General features: G+C 37.6%; 6 protein-coding genes, 1 non-coding gene and 1 pseudogene across 8 annotated transcripts; 3 read left to right on the forward strand and 5 right to left on the reverse strand.

The window, feature by feature from the left end:
- Nucleotides 1-482: 482 nt before the first annotated feature.
- LOC104741859 (ultraviolet-B receptor UVR8) lies at nucleotides 483-4415 on the reverse strand. The gene is made up of 12 exons (XM_010462782.3): nucleotides 3977-4415; nucleotides 3598-3784; nucleotides 3363-3509; nucleotides 3192-3273; nucleotides 2660-2815; nucleotides 2132-2305; nucleotides 1814-1885; nucleotides 1565-1636; nucleotides 1336-1454; nucleotides 1061-1146; nucleotides 918-970; nucleotides 483-784 (listed from the first exon to the last, which is right to left on the reverse strand). The coding sequence occupies exons 1-12, from the start codon at nucleotides 4068-4070 to the stop codon at nucleotides 704-706; spliced, it is 1323 nt and encodes a 440-aa protein (XP_010461084.1). The 5' UTR covers nucleotides 4071-4415; the 3' UTR covers nucleotides 483-703.
- Nucleotides 4416-6669: 2254 nt separating this feature from the next.
- LOC104741868 (serine/threonine-protein phosphatase 7) lies at nucleotides 6670-9018 on the reverse strand. The gene is made up of 6 exons (XM_010462795.2): nucleotides 8846-9018; nucleotides 8073-8473; nucleotides 7485-7979; nucleotides 7253-7399; nucleotides 7051-7158; nucleotides 6670-6957 (listed from the first exon to the last, which is right to left on the reverse strand). The coding sequence occupies exons 2-6, from the start codon at nucleotides 8466-8468 to the stop codon at nucleotides 6862-6864; spliced, it is 1242 nt and encodes a 413-aa protein (XP_010461097.1). The 5' UTR covers nucleotides 8469-8473; nucleotides 8846-9018; the 3' UTR covers nucleotides 6670-6861.
- A 114-nt stretch (nucleotides 9019-9132) lies between these two features.
- Nucleotides 9133-10903, forward strand: LOC104741877 (vacuolar protein sorting-associated protein 20 homolog 1). Its single transcript, XM_010462807.2, has 6 exons — nucleotides 9133-9456; nucleotides 9683-9835; nucleotides 9934-10086; nucleotides 10318-10401; nucleotides 10496-10637; nucleotides 10729-10903. Exons 1-6 carry the CDS (start codon nucleotides 9355-9357, stop codon nucleotides 10752-10754), a joined length of 660 nt encoding a protein of 219 aa, XP_010461109.1. The 5' UTR covers nucleotides 9133-9354; the 3' UTR covers nucleotides 10755-10903.
- A 117-nt stretch (nucleotides 10904-11020) lies between these two features.
- LOC104741887 (histidinol dehydrogenase, chloroplastic) lies at nucleotides 11021-13820 on the reverse strand. The gene is made up of 13 exons (XM_010462817.3): nucleotides 13613-13820; nucleotides 13366-13478; nucleotides 13219-13271; nucleotides 13063-13135; nucleotides 12853-12954; nucleotides 12656-12757; nucleotides 12492-12563; nucleotides 12348-12410; nucleotides 12215-12256; nucleotides 12067-12126; nucleotides 11875-11985; nucleotides 11587-11757; nucleotides 11021-11500 (listed from the first exon to the last, which is right to left on the reverse strand). Exons 1-13 carry the CDS (start codon nucleotides 13686-13688, stop codon nucleotides 11126-11128), a joined length of 1413 nt encoding a protein of 470 aa, XP_010461119.2. The 5' UTR covers nucleotides 13689-13820; the 3' UTR covers nucleotides 11021-11125.
- Nucleotides 13821-13987: 167 nt separating this feature from the next.
- Nucleotides 13988-15780, forward strand: LOC104741897 (increased DNA methylation 1-like). Its single transcript, XM_010462827.3, has one exon. The coding sequence runs from the start codon at nucleotides 13988-13990 to the stop codon at nucleotides 15650-15652; it is 1665 nt and encodes a 554-aa protein (XP_010461129.2). The 3' UTR covers nucleotides 15653-15780.
- Nucleotides 15781-16097: 317 nt separating this feature from the next.
- On the reverse strand, nucleotides 16098-16886 carry LOC109129709 (uncharacterized). The gene is made up of 2 exons (XR_015571792.1): nucleotides 16640-16886; nucleotides 16098-16516 (listed from the first exon to the last, which is right to left on the reverse strand). It is a non-coding gene; the product is annotated as an uncharacterized LOC109129709 (transcript).
- A 197-nt stretch (nucleotides 16887-17083) lies between these two features.
- On the reverse strand, nucleotides 17084-19264 carry LOC104741908 (farnesylcysteine lyase-like). The gene is made up of 5 exons (XM_010462841.2): nucleotides 18691-19264; nucleotides 18328-18501; nucleotides 17843-18202; nucleotides 17579-17754; nucleotides 17084-17490 (listed from the first exon to the last, which is right to left on the reverse strand). Exons 1-5 carry the CDS (start codon nucleotides 19222-19224, stop codon nucleotides 17229-17231), a joined length of 1506 nt encoding a protein of 501 aa, XP_010461143.1. The 5' UTR covers nucleotides 19225-19264; the 3' UTR covers nucleotides 17084-17228.
- A 651-nt stretch (nucleotides 19265-19915) lies between these two features.
- LOC104757337 (DNA topoisomerase 3-alpha-like) lies at nucleotides 19916-26790 on the forward strand (annotated as a pseudogene). The gene is made up of 24 exons (XR_015571789.1): nucleotides 19916-20347; nucleotides 20545-20723; nucleotides 20828-20900; nucleotides 20992-21114; nucleotides 21220-21341; nucleotides 21423-21495; nucleotides 21595-21714; nucleotides 21902-21985; nucleotides 22075-22254; nucleotides 22348-22476; nucleotides 22673-22747; nucleotides 23260-23349; nucleotides 23479-23583; nucleotides 24190-24224; nucleotides 24449-24578; nucleotides 24688-24740; nucleotides 24818-24917; nucleotides 25027-25065; nucleotides 25243-25321; nucleotides 25443-25514; nucleotides 25613-25684; nucleotides 25848-26015; nucleotides 26144-26264; nucleotides 26362-26790. The product of XR_015571789.1 is annotated as a DNA topoisomerase 3-alpha-like (transcript).
- Nucleotides 26791-27030: the final 240 nt, after the last annotated feature.

Here is a 27030-nt window from a genome sequence, read left to right on the forward strand (position 1 = left end):
CGACAAAAAAAAAAAAAACATTAGCTAAGTTACGTTGGCGTATAATGTATAGGATCTTCTATTTTTTTTTGTTTGACTTCGAATTTTGAAGTATCCATCTCTTATAGAATAGTCTATATAATTTCTTCATGTTCTACTTTTCTGATTGAGTTGAGATAACACCAAAAACACTAAACACATAACTTTAATTCTCGTTCTCGTTTCCGTTTCACTCTTACATAAAATTTAAAGTAAAGTTAATACTGTTACTATTATCTTATTTAGTTTTGATATTCATTTTGTATATTTAATTATTTATATAGCACTCAACGAATATTGATTTTTTTCTTCAATTTTCACATATTTTAAGAATTATTGTAACACTTACTATCTCAAACATACGAAAAAAAAAACATCTTCTAGGAAAAAACATGGAACCAGACGACATTATTATGGGTGTAAGGAAAAAAAAAAGTACCGACACTAGAGAGACTAGTACACGGTTTACAGTTTAAAACTCCCCAATGTAATAAAAAGAGTCAATATAAGGAAGCAGTACAAGTTACAATCTAAAAACAACAAACCAAAAAGAAAAAAGCGAATCTCAAACTGGATAGACATACTTTAGAACAAACCTCAACCCAAAAGAAATCATTTGAAAAACCTTCCAACCCAACCGAAGAAAAAGAGAACCGAGAAAAAAAAGAAGGAAATTGTTTCAAACTCAAATTCGTACACGCTTGACATCAGTTTGTGGGACACTGATATCACCTCCATTCCCTTTGTTTGAACCATCGGTTAGACCCTAACAAACAAAACCACAAACAATCACACTTATATATTTGCTTAATTATCGAAAACAATCCCAAGATCTTGGAAGGCTTGCTTTCATCTGGTTAAACTTTTTATTAGAAACAAAAGAAAAAAAAGAAGCTTACAGTTTCATCAGGAACAACCGCATATCTCTCTGAAGGTGACACCCAGCTTTTCCCTGGCAACAAGGCCATGGAAGAATTGAAACATTAGATCACTTGTTGTATTGTTTGACGAATAGTTAAAAAGTGATGTTTCTATAAAATACCTGAAGATGGATCAATATTGGAAGATTCTATATGTTGTCCCCTTGTTCCATCCACGCTCAGTGCCTCTATAATCTTGGGGAAATTCCTATTAAACACGAAACCAAATATCCATTTCCCATTATCAATACTGGGTAGTGAATGAGATAGTAAAGCAATGATTTTGGTGGAAACACCGATCTAGATGGCCAACTTTCATATTTATGTTCATTACACCATGATATGCAAAATGGAACAACACAGAGATTTATGAGCGTCTAGATGATCACACTTTTACCTGTCAACGGACTCTCCAATGCCGAGCTGTCCATTTGTACCTCTACCCCAAGCATACACATTATTTCTTTCAGTGACAGCCAAAGTATGTCTCCATCCACATGAGACTTGAACTACTTTCTATGGAAGTTTCACAAAAATTTGTGTGCATTAGAAAAGAACCAAGGTTCACAAACAATGTGACAAGCTGCTTGGTTAATTTTTGTACGGGTCATTGTAAGACAACATACCTGATCATCGGGAAATCGCACTTGCACAGGAGAACACTGATCTAAATTATTGCCGACTCCTACTTGCCCAAACTGCAGGTTAGAAGAGAGGCAATTAGAGATGAGTTACTTAAGTAACCCAATATAGGGATTTGTTGCTTTCTTAAATTACCATACAACTGCATGCATAAAAGAAACTGAACGCAAATATCAGATGAATGTGTTCTGGTATAGAGTCCAGATAATAACTAAAGACAAGAAATTTTTGACCTTATTCCAACCCCATCCATATAGTTTTCCATCTGAAGTCAATGCCATTGTATGTCTCCAACCTCCCGAAATCTGAAGAACAAAAAAAGTAAAAAAAAGTCCAAAAGATGTTGAACCAGACGAACACAACCAGCAGAAACATATACAATGAGCCAATTCTTCTTCAGCAGGCAATAACTCTCAGAAACTTTACCAACTTTATTCACACAGCTAGAATAAGAACACTTCTAATCCAAATATCATTGCTATCCCATCTGTTGGATAATTCAGATGTACAAATATGTATTTCAGGACGGCTATAGAGAGTCTAAGTGAAACCTGGGAGATAAAACTGTTGCCCAGTGCTTCCACTTTGTGAGGAACAAGGTGATCCTCTAAGTCTCCATGTCCCAGCTGTCCATATTTGCTCCATCCATATGTGTATAATGCTCCAGAGTAGGAAACTGATATTGTATGCCGCCATCCACAAGCAACCATGGACATCTTCTCACCCTGAAATTGTAGAGCATCAGGAAAAGTTTTAAAGTAAAAAAGGCGGCGATGCATGATATCAATGATCCATGAACTAAACTTGATGTCAACCACTATTCAGATTTTGAATATCGAATGCCTGATAATACACAAAATAAGTTTTTTCTCTGTTCATAGGATTCTAAACGTCTTATGGTCCATTCCCTGAGACTCAGCAAGTGAAACTAGATGGCATATATTTGTGACCTCATCAATCAGATTTATACAGCTAAACCAGCAAAGTCTAGCGCATTGTCTAGGGCAAGGCTCGTTTGAATCTTAAACGAAAAGTTAGAAAAGTACAAACAAATAAAGAATCGGAGTCAGATAGCTTACACCAGCAGATGTAACTCTTTCAGGAACCAAGCGGTCATTCCGGTCACCTAATCCCAAATTTCCATATCTACCCCAACCCCATCCATAAAGATCACCATCTTCTGTAACCGCAGCAGTGTGTTCTGCACCAGCAGCAACCATTTTGATTCGAATTCCCTGCACCCATCACAAGTTTGAAGTGTTGATGTAACATTAGGGATTAATCAGTACATCTTCTAACTTACCTAGTCAGAGCAATTATCAAATAGATCCTATCCTACCTTCTATCTAGGTTTGCAGATAGTAAAAGGCATAGTTGTAGTCAATAGTTACCACTTTTTACATTCGGTAACTTAATTTTTATGATGTTGAAGACATCTCCACCAGATGTGGACCCTTAATTAGTAAATAGTAACAGTAATATTTTTATCAAGTTGCATAAATGGACCCAATTGTGAATCATATTGTCTTTATAGTAAGTTCAGGAAACTACAACGACAAAAAGATGTTAACATTACGGCAATAGAAGAAAGACTATATAACGACACCAAACCTCAAAGGCTTGAATCTTCCGAGGTACTAGAGAATCTTCTGTGTCCCCCAGACCAAGTTGACCATTCTGGTTGCGCCCCCAACTTTATAGACAGATAAAAAAATGTTTACAAGGCAATGTACACAATAATAACTTAAATATACTTGAAATGAGATGGCTGATAAACAATACCTCTGGACCTCTCCGTCCATTGTAACAGCCAAACAATGACTATCCCCACAAGCAATCTGCTTTATCCGAATACCGTGTAAAGCTTTGATTGGCAAAGGAGTAAACAAGTCACTTGAGTTACCATGGCCTAATCTCCCAAAATCACCCCTACAGAGATACAAAACACACATGGTAGGGTAAAAAAAACATATGAAGGAAACAAAAGTGAATATGAAGAGAAAGGAAACAAACAAACCATCCCCAACTGTAGACTTGCAAGCCAGATTGAGAATAAGCAACAGTGTGATCAGCACCACAAGTAACGGACACAATTTGGTGACCATCTAAAGCACTAAGCTGCGTTGGAGAAGGTCGATCCTCTGCATCTCCGTGACCTAATTGTCCATCTTCTCCTCTACCCCAAGAGCAAACAATGTCACCAGCTACAAAAACAAAACAAAAAAAAATCAAAAATAAAAGAAACACAAGTTAATCGGAGTTAGGGGGGGAAAAAGGTCAGTCAGATCAAGAGAAATCGAAAAGAACACAGCCGTCGAATTATTCCAGTGATCAAGAGAAATCGATAACCGACAAAATCAGTGAAGAGGTAGGGAGAGAGAGAGAGAGAGACGTACAGAGAAGAGCGACGGAGTGGCTAGCACCAGCGGAGATGATAAGAACCTTAAGAGGAGGAGCCGTAACTTCATCAGCCACCATCTCCTCCGCCATCGATCACAAAACAGTTACAGACTCAATTGAGAAGATATTTTAATTTTGAGTTTGAAGGAATCAATTTGTTTTTGTTAGTTTGCGGAAAAAAAAAAAGTATGAAATTTCTAATTTTTTTTTTTTTTTTGATAAATTGGGAAATTTTTGTAGCTTCTCTTTCACTATCCTCTTAAGAAGAAGAAGAGAAGAGAAGAGAAGAGAGAGAAGTGACGACTGACGAGTGAGCGGTAGACAGTAATAAAGGCGCGATGGAGATTTGCACCTGTCACTATTTTTTTTGACTTTTTTTTTTTTTAATTTTATTTTGTTTTTTTTTTACCGCAGAGTTTTTACTTTTTGTCGTACAGGCTTTAATTGCAAAAAGGGTCCCTTCTTCATATAATAAATCCAAATACGGACCTCACCTGCAACGTTTTTAAAAAAGAAAAATTTAATTGAGGCCGTTTCATTTACATTCGCATTAACTATTTTTCTTGTTGTTGATTCATTTACTCTTCTCTTTGAATTTTTACGTTAAAGGGAAATTTATGCTATAATAAAGATCTTTATGTTTTAAATTGTCTCACTGAGATTCTGCATTCTGTTTATTTTTTTTTGTACGTAATGCGTTTTTTTTTTTTTGGTACGGAATACAAATTTAATCAAAACGTAACTGATCATCAGAGAGTCGGTTTTTACCACAACCACAAGACAAGCACATGATCGTAACTACATGCAATGGACACATACTTACATCACATAGATCGTAACTTGAGTTTTGAAGTGTGTTTTACTCATTTACACGTACGTGTAACGCGAATAGATCGTATAATCGACAATCATAATGAACCTAGTCATGCACACGTGTGGATGCATAGAGAAACTGCTCGATCAAAATATTGTTTTCTTGAAATCATAATCCAATTGTGACATATTCAATTTGTCTTTTTCTCTATATATCACATATATCATTTTTGCTTCATGTTGCTTTGGATTCAGTAACTTCATGTTGCTTTGGATTCAGTAACTTTACCCAAGTCTAAACTCACTCTCTCTATATGTTGTAACGTTGTTTTTATTCTCTTTTTGCCAAGGTCTTACTTTACTATAGGTAAAATCCTCTCTTGTAATTTGTAATTTCTTCATTTCTAATATGGAAGAAAGTTATGGAAGAAAGTTATGGATGAATTTCTTGTTTCATCCGAATTAACTAGACCCTGCAATATCACCCTGTATACGAATTGAAATAAAACCAACATTATATATGCTTGTCAGTGACAAGTTGTAACATTTTAAGTAAGAAAATTAAATGAATGAAGATATTTTTGCATAATTGCCTAATACATGCATCATATGTATTGTCCTATTTTGGCATTTAAGTCAACGAGACAAAACTCTAGATCGAGATAGTCTCTAATGTTGACATTTGTTGTGACCTCTTTCAAATGGCTTCGACTCATCTCTCTCACACATATTTGTTGCATTATCTTTTGAAATTATAATCTTATGAAATAAACGTCATTAATCATTCAGTTTTATGGAAAAATTATAAGTGGTGATTACATGCAAAATCATCTACAATTCAAAGCATGTGACTTAAACAGTTAGAAAGGTTTTATTAGAGAGACAAGATTAGACACCTATAATAATTTAGGATTGACATGAAGTGATACAATTACTGTTTAGAGACATTTATGCACATAAAAATAGAAAAACATTGTGGTTATGAGTACATGTCGATGATTGTCGATGAACAAAGTACACAACAGTGAAAACCAACACCCACTCACATGGGTTGTGCTTCTCCACAACATCCGATACAAAGGGTCAAGGTTAGATAACATTTCAGGGGTGGTTTTCAAAAATGTTGTAACCATATCGGTGATGAAATGGGGAAGATCATGTGATGAAACTATTTGGTTGACAGGACAGTTAAACTTTAAGCTTTATTAAATTACTTGAGATGCCCCGTGACAGACCCTTGGAGAGAATCATCCATAAGATATATGCTAGAGGTAGCTTTAATGTGTTTTGAGTTTGAGCTAGCCATTTGAGAATGAAGCTGCTTCACGCTCCTGCCAGATTCGTTCTCTCTTTAGAGAAACAAAAAAACCATTATTGGTTTAGTAGCACTCGAGAAAAATCGAAAATAATTGCAATAAATAAATGCTTCAAAGTGCAGTAAGGAACCATACGATAGGTAGCATCAACCACCACTTCATATTGTCATTTCACAAGAAGACATTACATTCATCTGAACAAATTGCTACCCTATTCGGCATTTAATAAGCTGTCTTGTTACTTAGAATTTCTTAACCACATAAATTTCTCTTGGATAAGATTCTAGTATTGTCAAGATCCCAGAGCGAAAACTATAATGCCGACATACACATAACTTGACCCACAAACTTCCATCCATTTGACTAATCTGCTACTCGATTCACCACTCAGTTTTGAGACCTCTCTAAAACCTCAAGATTTAGGTAAGCTTGAACTGTTAATTCTACAAATGATTTTCTTCATCTCTCTAATTCATGTGCCTTTAAGGCGGTTTTCATTTGAATTTTTCGGTTTAAATCATAGGTTTAGGAACTAAGAACTAATTAAATGAGACTGAAGCTGGTTAGTAATTCTTCATCGTCCATCCATAACTTGAATAAATTGTTAATTCTACTACAAATGATTTTCTTCATCTCTTTTCTCTACATTTGCTTCCATGGTCCTTTTTGCAAATAATAATGATTAATCACAACAACTGTAAAAAAAAAAACTTCATTTCAAGATTCTTCTTTTCAGCTATTTCCAAGACTGGTTAGCGATTTGGTTGTTCGTCGTTGGTATCCATAGCCGACTTATCCATTTCATCATCAGAATCAATCACATTTTCAAAGTCATAATACGGATGCGCCTGCACATTTTAAAAACCGAATGTATTTATCAAAACAACACAAAGAAAAAAACTCACACCGGTTCATTACAAGAATGGTGAAAATTTAGTTACCTTTGGTCGCGGTTTAACAGCTTCGAAACTATGAAATTGAGGATCAGAGAAATCAGGAGCCTGCAATATAATATATGCTCCTTTGTTTTTGTACCTCTCTTCTGTTGCCTACACAACACACAAAGAAACAAAAAGATTAATTTGATCTGCATCTTATATGATTTTTAGAAAATTCAAATTGCGGAAGGCGTAAAATACATACTTGGAATTGTGGATAGTCTGGTGCACTGAAAATAGTGATAAGCTTTCCAGATTCGACAGTGTGATCTATTGTATATCCTTTGTCCATTCCACCAAGACCAGTTCTCTTCTCTCTAGCATCTGGACCTTCATGTGATCTGATGATTAACTGCATCAACAGAAGTAAAAACATTTGATCCAAATCAGTATTTGGGGAAACAAACTAGTATCAATATTTTTTAGTTTGGTTTCACCTTTAGTTCGTATTTCTTCAAAAAATCCTCTGTACAATCAGGACCCCAAAGAAGACCAATGCCTCTCTGTTCATTTGGGGAAAGGCCATGAGTCATTGAAGGGTCAGACCATAAAACATCCCCAGGAATCAAGTTTGAACCTTCCCAAGGAGGATCAAGAACTGATCTTCGAGCTTGCATCAACTCATCTAAAGTACCGAGTTTCAAAGAGCTCGGCTCAGGTTCTAGAAGAACTACACGACGGTTCTTTTTCCCTTTTGTTCTCTTCTTAGGCAAGACTGGACTACGGAAAAGCCCTCCATGTGCTGTATAAACACGTCCTGCAATTATGGAAGCCAAAGGAAGACCTTCAAAGCAACCTAAACATTTGCGGTACACATGTTTTCCCTTGTCACCGTATTTCGTAAGCACTTCCCTTTCAAAACCGTACATGGATGTACAATACTTTGACTCATGATTACCACGGAGAAGGTAGACTCTATCCGGCATTAAAACCTAAACAAACCAAAAAGAAATAAGCTTTAAGGAAAAAAAAACTAAGATTTTGAACCATTAGCAAAATAGCTAGTTTTAAGTTAAAGAGTTAACCTTCCAGGACAAGAGGACAAGGAAGGTCTCGAGTCCCCAAGCACCACGATCCACATAATCTCCGTTGAAAACATAAACCCGGTTTTGACAAGGAAAGCCAGTATCTTTCAATAAGAAGAGAAGGTCATGGAGCTGACCATGAATGTCACCAACCACAACAACGTTTGATTCAGAATCAAGATCATTGATATGAACACAGTTACGCTCTTTGTGGAGGATTTTGGAAGCGGTGAGGACGAGGGAATCAAAGACGTTGACTGGCAATAGTGAAGGTAACTGGGAAGGAGGTAGATTCCATGAAGACCATTCGAAAGACGACATAAGCCCATGTACCCACTCGTTCGTGAGTTCACCTCCATTTGGCCATATAATGGGAGATGGTGTAACAGGTTCCATTCAAACTAAAACGGCAAACACACAATTTATAAGGATTGGTAAAGGCAAGTCTTTTAATACTATTATACTAACATATATAATCAATTCAAACCACAGATACATTTAAGATGAAACCAAAGAAAGAAGCAAAATTTCCACTTTAAAGCGATCAAAGAAAGCAGAAGATAGCTCAGTGACGAGTTAGGATATAAGAATCGAATTAAAGCAACACCCTTTAATTGTCCAATCCATGAGAACATAGATCAAATCTAGATATATTCATACAACTTTAAAACTCAAGAGAAGAGCAAAAAAGTACAAAAAAATCGAATTATGATTCCAAGTAGTTATAATACCAAATGACAACAAAGAACAATTCGGAATAGAGTGAGACTCACAGGGTAAGATGTGGAGACAATTCTACAAGATTCCTCCAAGCTTTCGATCTTTGGACCTAGCTGTCCTTGAGTTCCGTCGTCGAGAACGACGAGATTTAGGATCTGTCTGGCTTTAGATTTCACTACATGCTCTCAAACGACGACGTTTTGAGCCAGCCAAAGTAATCAAAATCAGACTCATCCCAAACCGGCCGGTTTTATAAAACGCTTACTTCGATTTCGGTTTTTGATTTTTCAGTGTAGATGAAATCAATCCGGTTAAATCGGTTCCATCTCCAATTAGATTGGCTCGGTCCGGTTTGTGTTTGATCCAACTGAAAAGGGGAGAGAGAGAGAGAGAGGAAACAACAAAAATTGGACTTTGGTTTGAAATTGGAGAGAAGCAATTTTGGGAAATCTATAGAAACTTAATCGATATCTCGTCTGGATCTTGCTATATCTGCTCGTTCGAATTGTTTGATTTTGTTAAATTGGGTGGACTCGACCGATAAGTGAAGAAAGAAAGAAAGATGGGAAATTTATTCGTGAAGAAACCACAGATCACGGAGGTTGATCGAGCGATTCTATCTCTCAAAACCCAAAGACGCAAACTTGCTCAATATCAGCAAAAGGTTTCTTTTTTAATTCTCATACTTGTTCATCTCTATGGATTGTCATCATCTAGTTTTGTTTTGATTCATTCAAAATTTCCTAAAATTGTTGTCCAATGGGATGGTTTTGATTGTGTGTTTTTAGTAGTAGTGATTGAAAAAAGACTCCAGCTTTTGATTTCTTTTGGCTCATCATCTCTTTGGTTTTAACCAAACCTCCAATCTTCTCAAATTTTGATACTTTTAGCTTGAGAAAGTGATTGAAGCGGAAAAGGAAGCTGCAAGAGACTTAATCCGAGAAAAGAGAAAGGACAGGGCTTTGTTAGCTTTGAGGAAGAAACGAACTCAGGAAGATTTATTGAAGCAAGTTGATCAGTGGGTCATCAATGTTGAACAACAAGTAACTCTTTCTTTCTCCCCCTTTTGTGTTTTATTATTTGTATCCAGCATCATCTCTTTCATGTGAAATTCTCAAACTTTCATGTGTTATCTTTTCAGTTGGCAGATATTGAACTTACGAGCAAACAAAAGGCCGTGTTTGAGAGTTTAAAACAGGGTAATAGTGCTATTAAAGCCATTCAAAGCGAGTTGGACCTTGATGATGTTCAAAAACTAATGGATGATACTGCTGATGCTAAAGCTTATCAAGATGTGAGTCAAAAACTTTTGGAATCTTATCGTTTTAGTGTTTGCGTTTATGATTCAGTATTATGGTATCTGCTTTGTCAGAATTTGAATATCTTCATTGTTGATTCCCGGGTATACAGAGAAGTTCACTAGCAGCTTCCTACTACCTCTTTTTACATTTTGTTCTGAGCTGTCTAGATTGAGTCGTTTTGTCGAGCTTTTGTGTTTGATGATTATAACATTTTTGAATATCAGGAGCTGAATGCTATATTGGGAGAGAAACTATCAGAAGAGGATGAAGAAGATATATTAGCAGAATTTGACAACCTAGAAAGTCAGGTATGTTTTGTTTCATGCCTTTTCAAAAACAAACTTGCTTATTATTATCTTTACTAGATAGAGAGACTCATGGTGATGCATGTTTTGCTTAAAGCTTATTGTCGATGAGATGCCTGAAGTGCCTACAAAGGAGTCCGAAGAATCTGACAAGCTGGATCTTCCGGATGTGCCAACAAAAGCCCCTGTCGCTTCCAATGCGGAAATCAAACCAGCTGAATCCGCCACTAAAACAAAAGGTATATCCTTTGGTCTTCTCTTCTCCTTGTTAGGACTTGTAAGGACTAGGCTCAAGACATATTTTGTTTGGTTTGTTTCTTTCCCGTGCAGTTCTTGAAGAACCTTTGCCGGCTTGAGCTAGAAGAAACTGATCAGCCAGCAAGACAGACGATTTTATCATTCTTTTAGCACTTTCTTTTGTGTGCCTTTATTGCTCTTGAAGTCACTGTCAAATTTGTATATTTGGAATCCTATTGTGTTTTAATCGAAAGTCAACATTCACCAATTACTTTCCAGGCCTTCATCTGTCAAAGACTGTACAGTCATATATATGAACATTCTCGCATATCCCTTATGTTGTAAGAAGGTGGTTAAATAATGAAAAGCTAGACTATGGTAAGAGTTTCCGAACATCTCTTATTTTATTATCAACCAACCAATCTTAGGGAACCAAATATGTTAACACAATACAAAAACCAGTTTTGCCTCGTTTGTCTGAATCTGAATCTCAATTTGTTTGGGAAAGCTGTTTGGCTTCGATATCCTTGAGTCTGAGAGTGACGGCTCTCTTGTGTGCATCTAAACCTTCGATTTCAGCCATAGTCGCCACATAAGGACCAAGGTTTCTCAGACCTTCCTCTGTCAAAGATTGTACAGTCATGAACTTCAGGAAAGAGTCGAGAGAGACGCCACTGTACATTCTTGCATATCCGTATGTTGGAAGAACGTGGTTTGTCCCGCTCGCATAATCCCCAACGCTCTCTGGAGTCCATGGCCCTATGAAAACAGAACCTGCGTTCTCAATCAGTCCCTCCCATTTCTCAGCGTCTTTGACATTGATGATCAAATGTTCGGGTGCATACAGATTTGAGAAAGATATTGCCTGGATAATTGAAGAGCAAAGAGTGATGTTACAGATGTTGTTTTGAGATAGTAACAGTAAGGGTGAATCGTAAACGGGAGGGGTACCTCAATCATATCTCGAGCAAACACTGTGAAACTGTGACTTAGTGCTTTTGAAGCAAACTCTCCTCTAGGAAGGCTTTTACACTGCTTGGCAATTTCTTCTTCGATGGCTTTGAGATCTACACCATCACCTACAACAACAAGAACAACTTGACTATCTGGACCATGCTCAGCCTTCAGAGAAACCAAAAAAGAAATGTATAAGTTAGCCGCTCCCTGTAGGTCTGAAGAAAACAAATAAGGTGGAGACAAACTATGTATCGAAATTTGCAACTTCTTTTATGAAAGTACCTGAGAAAGTAAGTCTGCTGCAATGTAAACTGGACTAGCATGTTCGTCAGCGATGACTAGGACTTCTGAAGGACCAGCAGGCATATCAATGGAAACCATTGCCTCGCTGTTCTGCAGTAACAGGGAAGAAAAAAAATCAAAGAGTAGTTCAACAAATTAGGACCAGTAGCAACTGAGGAAAGATATCTGTACTTGAAGAATCATCTTAGCCGCTGTAACATATTGATTCCCAGGACCAAAGATCTTCTCAACCTGCCATAATAACCAAAGCAAATTCATGTGTGGTTGGTTGGCAGAATGTTTGATGTAGCTACCGAAACACATTAATCGTTGTTTTTACCTTAGGACAAGAATCTGTTCCCCAGGCCATGGCAGCTATAGCCTGCAAACCAAAATTGAAATTTATACAATCTTAGAGAGAGTAACGATCACCAGCATATAAACATAGGGGGAAAAGACCAACACAACCATACCTGTGCTCCACCAGCTTTGAGTATGTGAGTTACACCAGCCTTCTTGGCACAATACAGAACTTCCTGAAACAACACAACAAACCCATAAGCTAAGTGACAAGATCGCTAATTAACAAAAAAAAAGTGAGTAATATCGAGTACTACCTTGCATATGCTACCATCCTTAGATGGTGGAGTAGCAAGGACAACTGTTTTACATCCAGCAATCTGAGCAGGCTGAGAGAGAGAAGATAAAGTAAGAAAGACCAGATTATCACAAAATTACAATAACAATGAACAAGGAAAAAGTAATAAACATGAGAGCTTACAATTGCAAGCATCAAAGCAGTTGATGGCAAAACAGCTGTTCCACCAGGCACATAAAGACCTACAGACCCAATAGATCTTGAAACCCTCTTACATCTGACACCCTAACAAAGTTAACAAGTGAAGAAGATTAGTACATCAAGTTCATTGTGTAAAGAAGACTTAAAAAAACGTAATGAGTAAAACTGAATTGACTTACTTTCATATTCTCAACGCTTTTCTCAGTTGACTTTTGGGCAAAGTGAAACGCATAAATGTTGTCATACGCAACATCAAACGCTTCTTTTACATTGGAATCAAGCTGGAAACAAAAAAGGCATGGATCGATACAGAGAAAGGAACATCATTTTCAGATATTCCAGATAAAAACTGGTTTAGGAAACTTGTATAAACAAAGTTAATCTACTACCTCAGGAATAGAAAGCTCGGATACATCTTCAACCACGTTATTCAACTGAACTTTGTCAAATTTTTCAGTATATCTGAAACGTGTTGGCATAGAATCAAATGAAATGGAAAGACACAGTGACTTCAAAAGTAAAGAATTGAGTCACACTTCACTTACTCTTTGACAGCAGCATCCCCTTTGCTACGTACAGCATCAATAATAGGGTTCACCTAATAAACAACACAAGACGAGCGAGCTCATTGTCACGGGGTAAGAGAAGTCTCAAGCAAGAAGGAAGGAAGAAGTTAAAAAAAAAAAGCTTACAGTGGTGAAAATAGATGAGAAGTCAATGCGAGGGCGTGACTTCAAACTCTCAACTTGTGAATAACTAAGTTCAGATAATCTATACGACTTCATCGACGAGCATCTAACGTATCCTGTAAACGCAACTAGAGAATTAAAATTCGTTTATCCATTAAACCCCAAAAATAAAAATTGAATCTTGCAATCGAATCACCAAAGCAATCACAAAACGTCGAAATTGGAAACCAAATTGGAAAAAAAGAGTGACCTTTCTGAGAAGCGTGAGTTGAAATTGAGATACGAGGGGATGAGAGAAGTGAAAGACGAGACAGATTGAGTGACATCACCGGATTGCTCCGTGGTTCGATTCAGTGTCGCCGGCGACAGACTCTAATTTTTTTTTCAGACGAGTTTGACTTTTTAGGGTTTAGTTACTTAACACACGTCACACGTGTATTTTTATAATTTGCCTTTTTTTTTTCTGCTTATAATATTTGGAGCATATATTAAAATTGTTTTTAAAATTCGGAAATTAGAAAATTTCCTTTTTTTTATTTCTTCTTGAGCCTTATATATATATATCAGCAGTTTGCTCTCTAACCCTAGGTCATTGTTTTGTATTCTCTCTCGGATGTCTCATATGATGGATTCGTCTAATATTGTTCCGATGGAAGCAGAGCTAAGTCCAGGATCAATGGAGCAGTGGCTTTCGATGATAAAGGATGGAAACAAGTGCGATAAAGGCAAACGATCGGAATTGTCGATGAAGGTTAAGAAACATCTCTCGGCTCTTGGTTGGGTTTTCTCTTACTATCTCAAAGGGAATAAGCGAGAGTTGCGTTTAAAGTCTCCCAATGGAAGGTGGTTTTACTCTTTAGTCAAGGCTTGTCTCCGCCAAAACTCTCAACAACAACAAGTCGTTCCTAAACATGATGACTTGTCTTGCTCTCCACGAAAACTTGCCTGTTTAGATGTATTGAACCAGAGACAGAAGCAGAACAAGAAAAGGTCTAGGGTTGATGATCTCGATATCGATAGCACAGTTCCGGATAAAGAGAAGCATTCGTCTGGTGAATTGATCAAACCCGATCCAGATTTTGATGTATCCAAATCCAACCAACAACAGAAGAAGAAGAAGAAGGTAATGAATAAAGTGGAGGATTGTGATACGGCTGCGTTTAATGGGGAGAAAGAGAAGATCAGACCCGTTGTCAATGTTGATGGATTGAACCAACAACAGAGGAAGAGAAGGAAGACGGCGAGTGAAGATATAAGGAGGGCGAAGGTAGAGAAATCTCTAAAGAAGATCTTACAAGTGATGGAAAAGAAGCAGCAGAAGAACAAACTTGACAAAGAGTCTCTAAGGTTCTGTAAAAAAGATCGTGATCCGGACATGAACTGTGATGTGTGTTGTGTTTGTCACTGGGGTGGAGATTTGCTTCTATGTGATGGTTGTCCTTCAGCTTTTCACCAAACTTGCCTCGGTATGTCCAGCCTCCCCGAGGAAGACATGTGGTTCTGCCCTTGTTGCTGCTGCGATATCTGTGGATCAACGGAATCACCTTCGAACAGTAAGTTGATGACTTGTGAGCAGTGCCAAAGAAGATTCCATCTCAAGTGTTTGAAAGAAAAGCCTTGCTTTGTTTCCCGTAAAGGCTGGTTCTGTAGTAGTCAGTGCAACAGAGCCTTTTCCGCGCTTCAGAATCTCCTAGGATGCAAAATTGCAGTAGGCGACAATGATGATTTGGTCTGGACATTGATGAGAGCTCCAAACGATGGTGAACACTATGATGATGAGCAAAAGTCCAAGCTAGAATCTGCTGTCGAGATACTTCACCAGGGGTTTGAGCCTACCACAGATCATTTCTCTGGGAGAGACCTTGTTGAGGAGCTGATATTCAAGAAAGATCGAAATGGCGTTGGCCGAGGATTTTACACGGTCTTGATAGAGAAAGAGAACGAACCTGTCACAGTGGCTGCAGTGAGAGTGGATAAAGATGTAGTCGAGATCCCTTTGGTGGCGACATTGTCAAACTACAGGAGAAGTGGGATGTGCAGAGTGCTTATGGATGAGTTGGAGAAGCAAATGTCTCAGATGGGAGTTCGTAGACTGGTCTTACCGGCTGCACAAAATGTTGTGACCACTTGGACTCAGCGGTTTGGGTTCTCGGTAATGGAAAGTTCGGAGAGGCTGGAGTTTGTGAAACATGGGATGCTTGATTTTGTTGGAACTGTCATGTGTGGTAAGTTTCTTCACAAGGAAAGAGGAGAAGATGATTCAGCACAAGAGTCAAGCCTCACAGAATAACAAGTCTCCTGGTCTTTTTTTTTTCATGTACTGTATTGCGGAGAAAAATGTGTAGTAACAACATCTCTTGATGTCCATATATAACTTGGTACATCTTTGTCTTTAGTAACATGTGTGACTCTGTTTCTTAATTAGACATGTGAGTATATCTAAATCAAATGAGTAAATCCATCTTCTCTTTCCTGTTTTTGTATACAAAATCTTCAGAGAAACCAAGAAAATGTATTACAAAGAGTATTGTCTCGATGATGCTGAGACTCTTTACTTAAGCTTGCTCAGGTATAAAAACACATAAACATGTCACCAAAAACACAAAGCTCCATCATTGAACTAAAAAGCGTATCAGACATTCGCACAAATCACAAAAGCATAAATGAATGTTACATGTCGCCGAAACTAAAGCTATCAGCTCATTTGACTTGAGATTCTCTAACAAAGCTCACAATAAAACAGAGAGATGATCTTAAACATTGAACTCTGTTTTTTACGTTTATTGCAAATTCAAAAGATAATAAGATGAACAAGGAAGAATATAATAAGCCTCCCATTCACATTAAAAAGACTTGCAAACATAAAAGTGTACACAATTTACAATGGAACAATCTCACAATTCGGGTGAGCTTATGAAACCAGGACTTCATAGTTACGTCATTTGCCACTGCAATTTATACCAAAGAAAAAGCTAAATAAGCAAACTTTAACTTGATGATGATGATGATGATGATACATAATAATAAATTGAGGAAAGTAAGAGAAACCTTAAGAACAGGCTCTCCTTTGTTAGTATTTGCAGATTGTTTAGCCATTTGCTTTAATTGAGCTTGTGCTGCTCTTCCAGCTGCAGACTTATCAAACTGCTCTTTCCTGCGTTACAAAATCAAATATCTACAATTTCAAAAAATTTAAGATTCTAAATCCCTAAAGGATCAATTTTTAAATAGAGGCGATTCGAAAATATAAGAGAGAAGAGATTTTTTTTAAAAAAACCGTCGCTGTGCAGCTTCGGCGGCTCTGGCGCGAGCTTCAGCGGAGGCTTGTCTCTCTTCTTCCTTACGCTGTTGTTTTTGGGTTCCGTCGAAGCAACTGAAGCAACCCATCTTCTCCGATCGAATCGAATTTGACCTCTTCTTCTTCGCTTCTGATTTCTTTTACCAAAGAAGAACAAGAAGAAGACGCGTCTGTTCCTGAAAAAATGGGATCTTTACAGGACTCTGTACATTGTATTAATAAATAAATATTATACATTGATTATAGGAATTTTTCATTAATTAGTAATATTAATAAGAGAAACCACGAGTGGAAAACCAATTTATGAAAATGCACAATTAGTAAAAAAAATAAAAAATATAATGATGTGTCATTATGTGATTGGACAAAGTGATGTTGCTTCCTCTGTTATTGTCGTAATAAAAGGATACCTAACTTCCTCTGTTTTTGTATGCGTGAATCTATCTGTTAATATTCGAAAAGAATATGACAAACCTTCATCATAACGCTTAGGTTACAGTTTTTACAGCTTTATGTGTCTATATACACAACATCATTTTCTTCTTCAAAGATCACAGTCAAGAGTTGCTTATAAGTCTGAGTGCAGACCAGAACTACAGCTTCTTTTGTCCGAGGATGAAGATGATGATTCTTTTGTCATGAATCTGGATATTATGAGTCTGGCAATGTTCTCACCAGCTACTGCACTTGTCTCCATTGTGCTTGCTGCGTTTTCAAAAGCATTCACATAGTACAAGTGATGATCATCTAATATGAACGGTGCAAATACTTCAGGCGCGTGGTACTTGGGATATGCACCCCAGTCTATTCGAATGGTTTCGGTTCTCGTACTGTTTGGGAAAAAAGGAATTCAAGCTTCAATAAAACTGAAGAGATCTAAGTTAGTAATGAATCTGACAGGAGTTGTGTTGTAACTACCTGAAGAGCTCATCAAGCAATGAATCTGATGCAGTTTGTCGCGTAAATATCTTGTATGTCATATCTGTGTCACTATACTTCCTTAGAATTGAGATGCTTGAGAATGGAATTAGAGGATCTTCAAGTGTTCCCACCAAAGCTGGAACATCAGAAACTGATTTCATCCCAAAATATCCCTTTTCAGAGAGAAAACAATCACAAATTAGTTGGAAATCAGAATCATGATCAGGTTAGAGCTAAAACTCCACTATGAATAATACTTACTGGATTTAAAAGTCCTCTCACGAATGTTGCGTGTGTGTGTTGTAATTCCCTCTTTGGAATTGAGATCTCGGGTGAGAACTGTATATCCACCTCGTCTAATGGTGTGGCAACTACCGTGACATCGCACTTGAAGCTGTTTCCTTTTGTGGACTTAAGCTCGTAATACTTACCGAGATGTGATATGGATTCAATTTTCTCGTTCAGGTGTAATGTAACATCTGAATGATTAATCAGCTTTGCAGCCATCTGCCAGTTTCCGCCTTCAACAGACCATAAACCACCACCTGAACCCGCCATGGAGACTGCACCTGCTAGTCCACTGATGAGTACACTCTGTCCATAGTTTATCCTTGTAATAACCTGGAGTCAACAAATTAAACAAGCTAAACAACTGTACTGTAGTGTGAGAAAATTTGACAATAGCAATAAGGGGTAAAAATGGCTTCAAAAATAACACTTTTAGCTGAAATCGTGAGAAAGCTTACTGTAACCAGCTCGTTGACTAGTAAAGGAGAAAGCTGAGCTTCAGATAATTTCTCTTGTAGAGTGAGCTTTGTGAGATTGTACAATCCTGACCATTTAAGCATCCCTTCAACATTGTCGAAGATAGGTCTTGACTCTAAACTTTCATAGTACTTCAAGAAATTATCAACTGTATTCTACATACATACATAAAAATCTACATCAGTCAACATACAAAAGGATACACAACACACACACACCTAGACGCAAATCAAGTCACACGAACACATCCTCAAAATCATTATTCCCAAGTAAATCACTTTACAACAACTAATTCATCCCTACTACAGATTCAGCATGAAACCAAAGGTTCAAGTTTTAAATACCTCAATGAAGCTGCTCATTCTCAACAGTGAGAACCCATAACGCAAGAACAAGTAGAGATCATTCAACCAAGACACGATCGTATCCAAAAACGGGAATTTGATACGGGAACCGAATGTTTTAACAATAAAACTCTTCCCATCCCAGATTCCAATCGCTGAAGATTCTTCAATCGGAGTCGGCAATCGAACCGTCAGATTAAACCTCTCGACGAAATCCTTAACGTGATAGTTCTTCGGATGCAGAATCGAACCACCGGCCTCGAAAACATCACCGGAGACAGTAACTGTTCTCATACGTCCACCGACTATCTCGTGACGCTCAAACATTAGGATCTTGGCTCGATTTAAGCCGGTGGAAACAGAGTAGCTACGGAGGAAGTGAGCTACGGATGAGCCTCCGATCCCACTCCCGACTATACATACGGTCGGCGGAGATTCATCCTCGACGCTACCGGTGAAATCGCCGGAGCAACGTAGAAGAACCGGCGATATAAGAGTGAGGAGAAGGGAGAAAGCTATCGGAGAAATTTTCATGTTTAGTCAACTCGTTGACTTTATCTCTCTCTCTTATACCGATTTTGTAAATTATCATAAGGCCTTATTGGGCCTTATCAGGCCTTAATTTTGCAAGTGTGCTTAGAAATTGACAATTGGGCCGGGCCCAATATAGCAGAATGTGGATCTATTTGTAATTCCTCAATACTTTTTCCGTCGAAGACACCATTAGGCCATCCGCAATGGAAGAACACTTGGTGTGTTCTTAGCCCATTAAAATTATAAATATAATGAATAGTGGCATAAGAACATGTTTTCCAGTTCTTGATGTAGAACTGATCTAGGCTCAGCTCTAAGCTGACGTGGCAAGGTGTGATTGGATACAATTTTTTGCAAACAATTTTTCACAAATTAAAAAAGGATTTGATTTAAACTATGTATTAATTAAATAAAATGTTTGTTTGTTTTAATTAAGTAATATGTTTGTTTTTTTTCTAATCTTTAATGATTTTTTGTTTCATAAAAATTTGGTATTATATTTTGAATTTTAGTACAAGTTTTATAAGTTTGCAATTTAAATGTTATTTTTACAGTTTTTATAAATGTAATATATTTTAAAAATATTATACTATTAAATCTTATGATATTAAACATGTTCTCCCAATCATTAACTTTTTAATAAAAGATCTTAACTAGTGATCTTAGATTATTTTCATAATATTTTTACTCTAAGAACATCCTAAAGTGTTCCCCCATTGCCGATGCCCTTAGAGAAGCTAGGCTACACACAAGAGCGGGAAAATTAGGCTACTGAAAAAACAAAAAAACGAAATTACGAACCGTTAGGGTTTTTTTTCTTCCGGCGATGTCGCGAAGAGGCGGTGGCCCCGTGACGGTGTTGAACGTGGCGGAGAAACCGTCTGTGGCGAAGTCAGTGGCGGGGATTCTGTCCAATGGAAGTTTCCGGACTCGAGAGGGTAGGTCTCGGTACAACAAAATCTTCGAGTTCGATTACGCCATTAATGGCCAGCCATGTCGTATGCTAATGACTTCCGTCATCGGGCACCTGATGGAGCTTGAGTTTTCCGATCGCTACCGTAAATGGCACTCCTGCGACCCGGCAGATCTGTACCAAGCTCCGGTTCTGAAACACGTTCCCGAGGTAAGTGATGTCCTGTGCGTGATTGTGCAATTTTGGGTAGTTGATTTAGTCATTGATTCTCGAACTAGGAATTGTTGCCTGGGTCTGATTTGTTTTGGTAATCGCAACTGTAGAAATTGGGGAATTCTGGTTTATAATTTTAAGTTGGGGTTTTCTGATTTCCAAGTTTTGATTAATTCTGGTTTTGAGCGATTTAGGACAAAAAGGATATTAAGAAGACGTTGGAGGATGAAGCGAGGAAAAGCGACTGGCTTGTGCTGTGGCTTGATTGTGATAGGGAAGGTGAAAACATTGCATTTGAAGTTGTTGATGTTTGCAGAGCTGTCAAACATAATCTTTTTATACGGAGGGCTCATTTCTCTGCGTTAATTGCCAGGTAGAGATTGCTGAACACTTTGTTTTTTCATATATCTTCTACTGATCACTCTATCTCAAACGTTTATACCAACTCTAATGATGCGTTGGCGTTGGAATTGCTAGGGAAATTCACGAAGCAGTTCAGAATCTTAGAGATCCTAATCAACTGTTTGCTGAGGCTGTAGATGCTAGACAAGTGACTTTCTCCTGAAATTCCTGTTGTGTGTATGTGCGTTGGTATTTTCTATAAATTTGTGTTAGCTAATATTTATTTTTGAATACTTTAGGAAATAGACCTACGCATTGGTGCTTCTTTCACTAGATTTCAGACTATGCTTCTGAGAGATAGGTTTGCTATTGACTCCACGGGTGAGGAGAGGAGTCGTGTTATAAGTTATGGTCCTTGTCAGGTAATGCAAAACCAGTATCGATGAAGTTCAGAAATATCAGTCCTATTTTACATATCAGAGCCATTTAATGCAGCTAGGTTTAATATTTCTCTGCCTCAACTGCAGTTTCCTACACTTGGATTTATTGTAGAGCGATACTGGGAGATCCAGGCACATGAACCAGAAGAGTTTTGGACAATCAACTGTTCTCACCAATCAGAAGAAGGCATTGCCACCTTTAATTGGATGTATTATTATCAACTGCAGTGATTATATTTGTTCCCGATCTAATCTTCTTAAAAGTGACATTGATATAATTTCTATTGCAGGCGTGGTCATCTCTTCGATTATGCTTCAGCTGTCGTATTATATGAGATGTGTGTTGAAGAACCTACTGCCACCGTGAGTTAAAAAAGAAAACATCTTATCAGAGGGAATTTTATCATCCGATACTGCATCTTACAGTTAAATTGTGTAATTTTCCTAATAATCTCCATCCAGGTAATGAATGTCCCACATCCAAGGGAACGATTCAAATATCCTCCTTATCCTTTGAACACCATTGAACTTGAAAAACGTGCTTCAAGATACTTCCGCCTGAGTTCAGAGCACACCATGAAGGTCCGAATGAGTATATTAGCCTGGTTCAGATAAATTTCCTAGGATTCTTTGGCTAGTAGGACTGCATTTTTTTAAAGTAATCTAAATTTTATTGTATCTTGGTAGAGTTTTGTGCTGCTTCTAGGCTGATAGGTCTTTGAATTACAACTACATCTCACTGTTTAATATATCAGAAATGTCTGGATAGGTGGCAGAAGAATTATATCAGGCTGGTTTCATCAGCTATCCTCGTACAGAGACTGATTCTTTTTCGAGCAGGACAGATCTACGTGTGAGTAACTTTTTCTCATGAGCAAGTATGGTTGATTTGGAGTTTATGATTTCCTTAGATAGTCTCTTAGGATCTCTAGTTGTGTCTAGGCTATGGTGGAGGAACAAACAAGACATCCTGCATGGGGTTCATATGCACAAAGACTATTGGAACCCGAAGGGGGGCTCTGGAGAAACCCTGGTAATGGTGGTCATGATGACAAGGCTCACCCACCCATTCACCCAACAAAGTTTTCTAGCGGAGAGTCTAACTGGAGCAGAGATCACCTTGTAAGTATGGCTGTTGGTCTCGTTAACATTCCTAAGCATAGGTATGATCTTGTTTTTCTCCGTTTGAACCAACGTTTTTTCCCACAATTTCAGAATGTATATGAGCTAGTTGTCCGCCATTACCTAGCATGTGTTTCCCAGCCAGCAGTAGCTGCTGAAACTACCGTCGAAATTGATATTTCTGGTGAGCGCTTTTCTGCATCTGGGAGAGCAATATTAGCTGTAAGACTCTTCACTCACTACCTTTTAGTTGTAGTTTCTGTGGAATACATTATGAAGCTACTTTGCCTGTTAAGATGCTTACTGTTTCGGTAGTAAAATAAATGTAAAGCTGCTGTTTGTTGGAAGTATATATTTTGCCTACTTGTTCTTTTACTAATTAATTTGATACTGACCTCAATTTTCTTTCTGTGACTAGAAAAATTACCTGGAGGTGTACCGCTTTGAGTCATGGGGAGGTTCAGTGATCCCCGTGTATGAAAAAGGGCAGCAGGTTGTTTATTTCTGTATCTCTGCTAAGTTTCTTTTGAATAAACTACTTTGTCCTTGCTTGTAAGTTACCTTCCTTAACTACTAAACTATAATGCAATTGAACGGCATTACTTTGCATTGTAGTTTCTAGTTCAAGTGAAACTGGTGTCATTGTTATTATAAAAGTGGCCGAAAGATAGTAATTGCTAGAAATGTGGAGAAGCAAACACAGTTTGCTCTATCTAATGGGCGAGGCTGCTTGTTTATTGGCATAAAACTGTGTCCAGGGAGCTAATTTTCTAGTCATATCTTGACTGTCTTCTATATTTAAATTTACTAGACTCTTCCTCAGACAGACATAATGGAGTTTCTATCAGTGGCTTACATTTTTCCCCAAAACTGTAGGCTGTCTTACTGCTGGAATTTCTTATTAACATTCACTTTTTGGATTTGTTTTTTTTACCCCTGTCCTACTGCTTAGTACTTACAGCCTGGACTATTAATGACGTCTCTGAATTTCTTGGTAATATGCAGTTTATCCCAACAACTTTGACTCTTGATTCAGCTGTAACAAGGCCACCACCGCTATTGTGTGAAGCTGACTTACTGAGTTGTATGGACAAGGTGATTAAAAAAATTGGCTTGTTTTTGCTTACCTAGGTGGTGTTTGCATATTCTTGTTTACCTATCCCTAAAATTCTTATCCGATCGTGTTTGTAACTCTTTGTTATCCTACCTTCTTGTGAATGTTAGGCAGGCATTGGCACCGATGCGACAATGCACGACCACATAAAGAAACTTCTTGATCGGGGTTATGCTACAAAAGATGCTAATACACGGTTTTCTCCAACCCACCTGGTAGGTGATATGATAGTCAAAACTTTCTGAATCTATCCTGTCTTATTTATTTCTATACAAAATATTTTGATTTTAACCCTTTAGAGTGTATTACTATGGCAGCATGTAGTCTAGGGCTGCAACTGCTTTTGGGTGTTGATAAACGTCTACACGTTAGAATCAGGAACTGCTGGTGACCATATATAAGTCTGTTTACTAGACCAGCATTATACCTATAAGTTCTTAGGATCACTCATAGCCTTAAGGACCTTAAGTTAAGGTTGAAAACATATAATCCTTGGGAAACATACCTTTATCTCCAACTTCAGCCTATACAATTAGCAGATTGTGATACTGTTGTCTGGACTTTAAATTATATAAAACATCTTGATGAATTTTATTTGGTTATAGCAAAACTATGTATCTATATATAGTGGTAGGACTGTCTGAACTCTACAGCATATAAAACATCTGAATTAACTTTATTTGCTGGAGTAATAGCAAGACTTCTCTCCTTGGCATAATTTATATGTATATATATATATATATATATATATATGTTTCTAGCCCTTTATATGTTCTGTTCAACGTTTCTGAAGTTAGCTTACTGTACTGATTTCATTTCAGGGTGAGGCGCTTGTGATGGGATATGATGACATGGGGTATGTATAAGTCTGCTTGTGATGTAACAACAAATTTTCTACCTTCCAAACAACTCGGAGGCTCCTTTGTATATCATTATATTTTGTGGCTTTCAGTCATATTTCCTTCTATTAAATATCGATTTGGAGAGACATGATTTGTATCAAGCCCCTGTTGAAGAGCCACTTAAGAGTTTGATGTGTGTCAATCTTCTTATTGCCAACCTTTTGATGTTTTTCTGCAGGTATGAACTTTGGAAACCAAATCTCAGAGCTATCATGGAACATGATATGAATGAAGTTAGTGTTGGGAGGAAGACTAAAGCTGAAGTTCTTGAAACATGTTTGCAGCAAATGAAAGCTTGTTTCTTAGATGTGAGTCAATTGTTTTTAACAGATTTTTTGCCTTCTCTCTATGGCCTAATCTATTACTTCTGAACCTGTTGCTAACAGTAGGCTGAAACTGAATGATTAATTCTCGCAGGCAAGAGTAAAAAAATCAAAGCTCCTAGAAGCAATGACAATTTTCTTTGAAAGGTGGTCTCATTACCTTGTCAGTACTGTGTTTCTAAAGTCCGTTTTGTCGTAATTATAATATGATACTGCATGTGCAGATCTAATAACACTGATGAAGGTGAAAATCAGACAGCTGGTGAAGTTGTCCGACGATGCAATCTCTGCAATGAATCAGATATGGCACTCAGGAAGAACCGGGTAATATATATTTTGTCTGAACAATATATTCTATGTGAAATATGAATTGTTCTTCTTCCTCTTGTTAATGGGAACCGCAGGATAAACATTCTATGCCCTGTCTTTGCAGGATGGCAATTTCATGGTTGGATGCATGAATTATCCTCAGGTCAGAATTTCAAAGCTCTTTACCACATGATTTGTTGCAGATTTATACTTTTTGCTCTCTGTATTGTAGCCTTATTTCTGAAAATTATGATCTAATCATTTGACATTTCAGTATTTCTTCGTTTCTGCTTCTTTGCTTGCTTCTATTAAATAGTTTAACATATTTGCCTCTCTTCAGTGTCGAAATGCAGTCTGGCTTCCTGGACCGACACTGGAAGCATCTGTCACTACTAATGCTTGTCAATCCTGTGGTCCAGGTATGGCCACAGATTCGTTAGTATCAGTGAATTGAAATCCAAGAACTATATTACACTTGAATGACACAGCATTTATATGTGAAAGATTTGTCTTTATTACTAAATAGTTCAATTTCTGTAGGCCCAGTCTACAAGATACTTTTCAAGTTCCGTCAAATTGGAATTCCACCAGGCTTTGATGTTAATCACTTGGGTAAAACATTTGCAACCAATTTGTTGCCTTATTTTTTAATGCCTCAACGTGTCGTCGTGATCTTCTTCTAAATGGTCATATGGTAATTTTGTGATCAGGTTGTGTCGGTGGCTGTGATAACATTCTTAAACAGTTGATAGACATATGTGGAACTGGATCCCGTTCTCAAGGTTAGTGCTTTGTAGTTAGACAATACATATACTTTTGTATTAGAGATCATACAAAGCCTCTTTCATCATCATTTGTCCTAAATGAGAATTCAAGAACTTAAGTAGAGTGTCTTGCGAATAAAGAACATTTAGGCTAAAAAGAATCAATGATTTATTCTTGCAGCAAGGAGAGCTCCAGATACTGTACCTCCAAACATTATCCGAGGAAGCAATACAAGACAGAGTAATGTCTGCGTACATTGTCAGCAACGAGGACATGCTTCTGCTAATTGTCCCTCACGGGCTTCAGCATCTCGAAATTCTCGTCCTACTGGAACAAATCCGATAAATGGTACTGATCCTTATATAATATTTTAGGAGATAAAATATCATCAATTAGGTAATTTCAAGCAAATTGTCCAGATCAAGTCTTCCTTATTGACACGTAATTGCATTCGAATATCGTTTGTCATAATGCAGATGAGAGTACAGTATCATGTAACACTTGTGGAGCACCGTGTGTTCTTCGTACAGCCAGCACAGAAGCTAACAGGGGAAGAAAATTCTTCTCATGTCAGACACAGGGCTGCAGTTTCTTTGCGTAAGAGTCGGGGTTTACCACAGATTCTTTGCATAAATCCGTTTTTGCCTTTTGCATCACTCAAATCTTTTCCATTGTATGCACTGCTTTTTAACAGATGGGAAGATAGCATCAGCAACAGTAGTGGGAATGCAACAACATGGTCTAATAGCGGTGGAAGCGGTAGACGTGGCAGCCGTGGTCGTGGCCGTGGAGGTAGAAGCGGCCAAAGTGGTGGAGGACGACGCGGCAGTGGAACAAGCTTCGTCTCGGCAACTGGAGAGCCAGTGAGTGGTATAAGGTGCTTCACATGTGGGGATCCTTCACATTTTGCTAACGCTTGTCGTAATCGTAACTCATAACGGTAACTTCTTCTAAGCCTACGTACTATGTATTTTAGTAAATTACTTGTTTTGGGCTTATAATTTTGTATTTTCTGTAGTGACCACAAAAATAATATACCGCCACTTTTGCTCTGGGATTCGTAATTTTGCGTAGTTCACTGTACTGTTAGCTGGATTTATCAAATATAATATTTCACGTGCTATTCTGAATCCGTGTATCGTGCCCACCAATTTTACATCTAATCTCTAAATAGTTATGAATTCTTAGTTTTGCTGTAGTGAGTTAATGTGGATCCATTTTTCTTCGATTTTTTTAAGTTAATGTGATTACATGAAAAGGTGATTGAAAGAGTGAAGCTTTAGTTATACCAATCTTTGGCATAAGCATAATTTGGTAGCCGAGAACAGTTATTTGGTTTCTTTCTGTGAATGGTGAAGTGGGT

The sequence above is a fragment of the Camelina sativa genome, chromosome 2, assembly GCF_030686135.1.
Source record: "Camelina sativa cultivar CO46 ecotype springtype chromosome 2, ASM3068613v1".
NCBI lineage: Eukaryota > Viridiplantae > Streptophyta > Magnoliopsida > Brassicales > Brassicaceae > Camelina > Camelina sativa.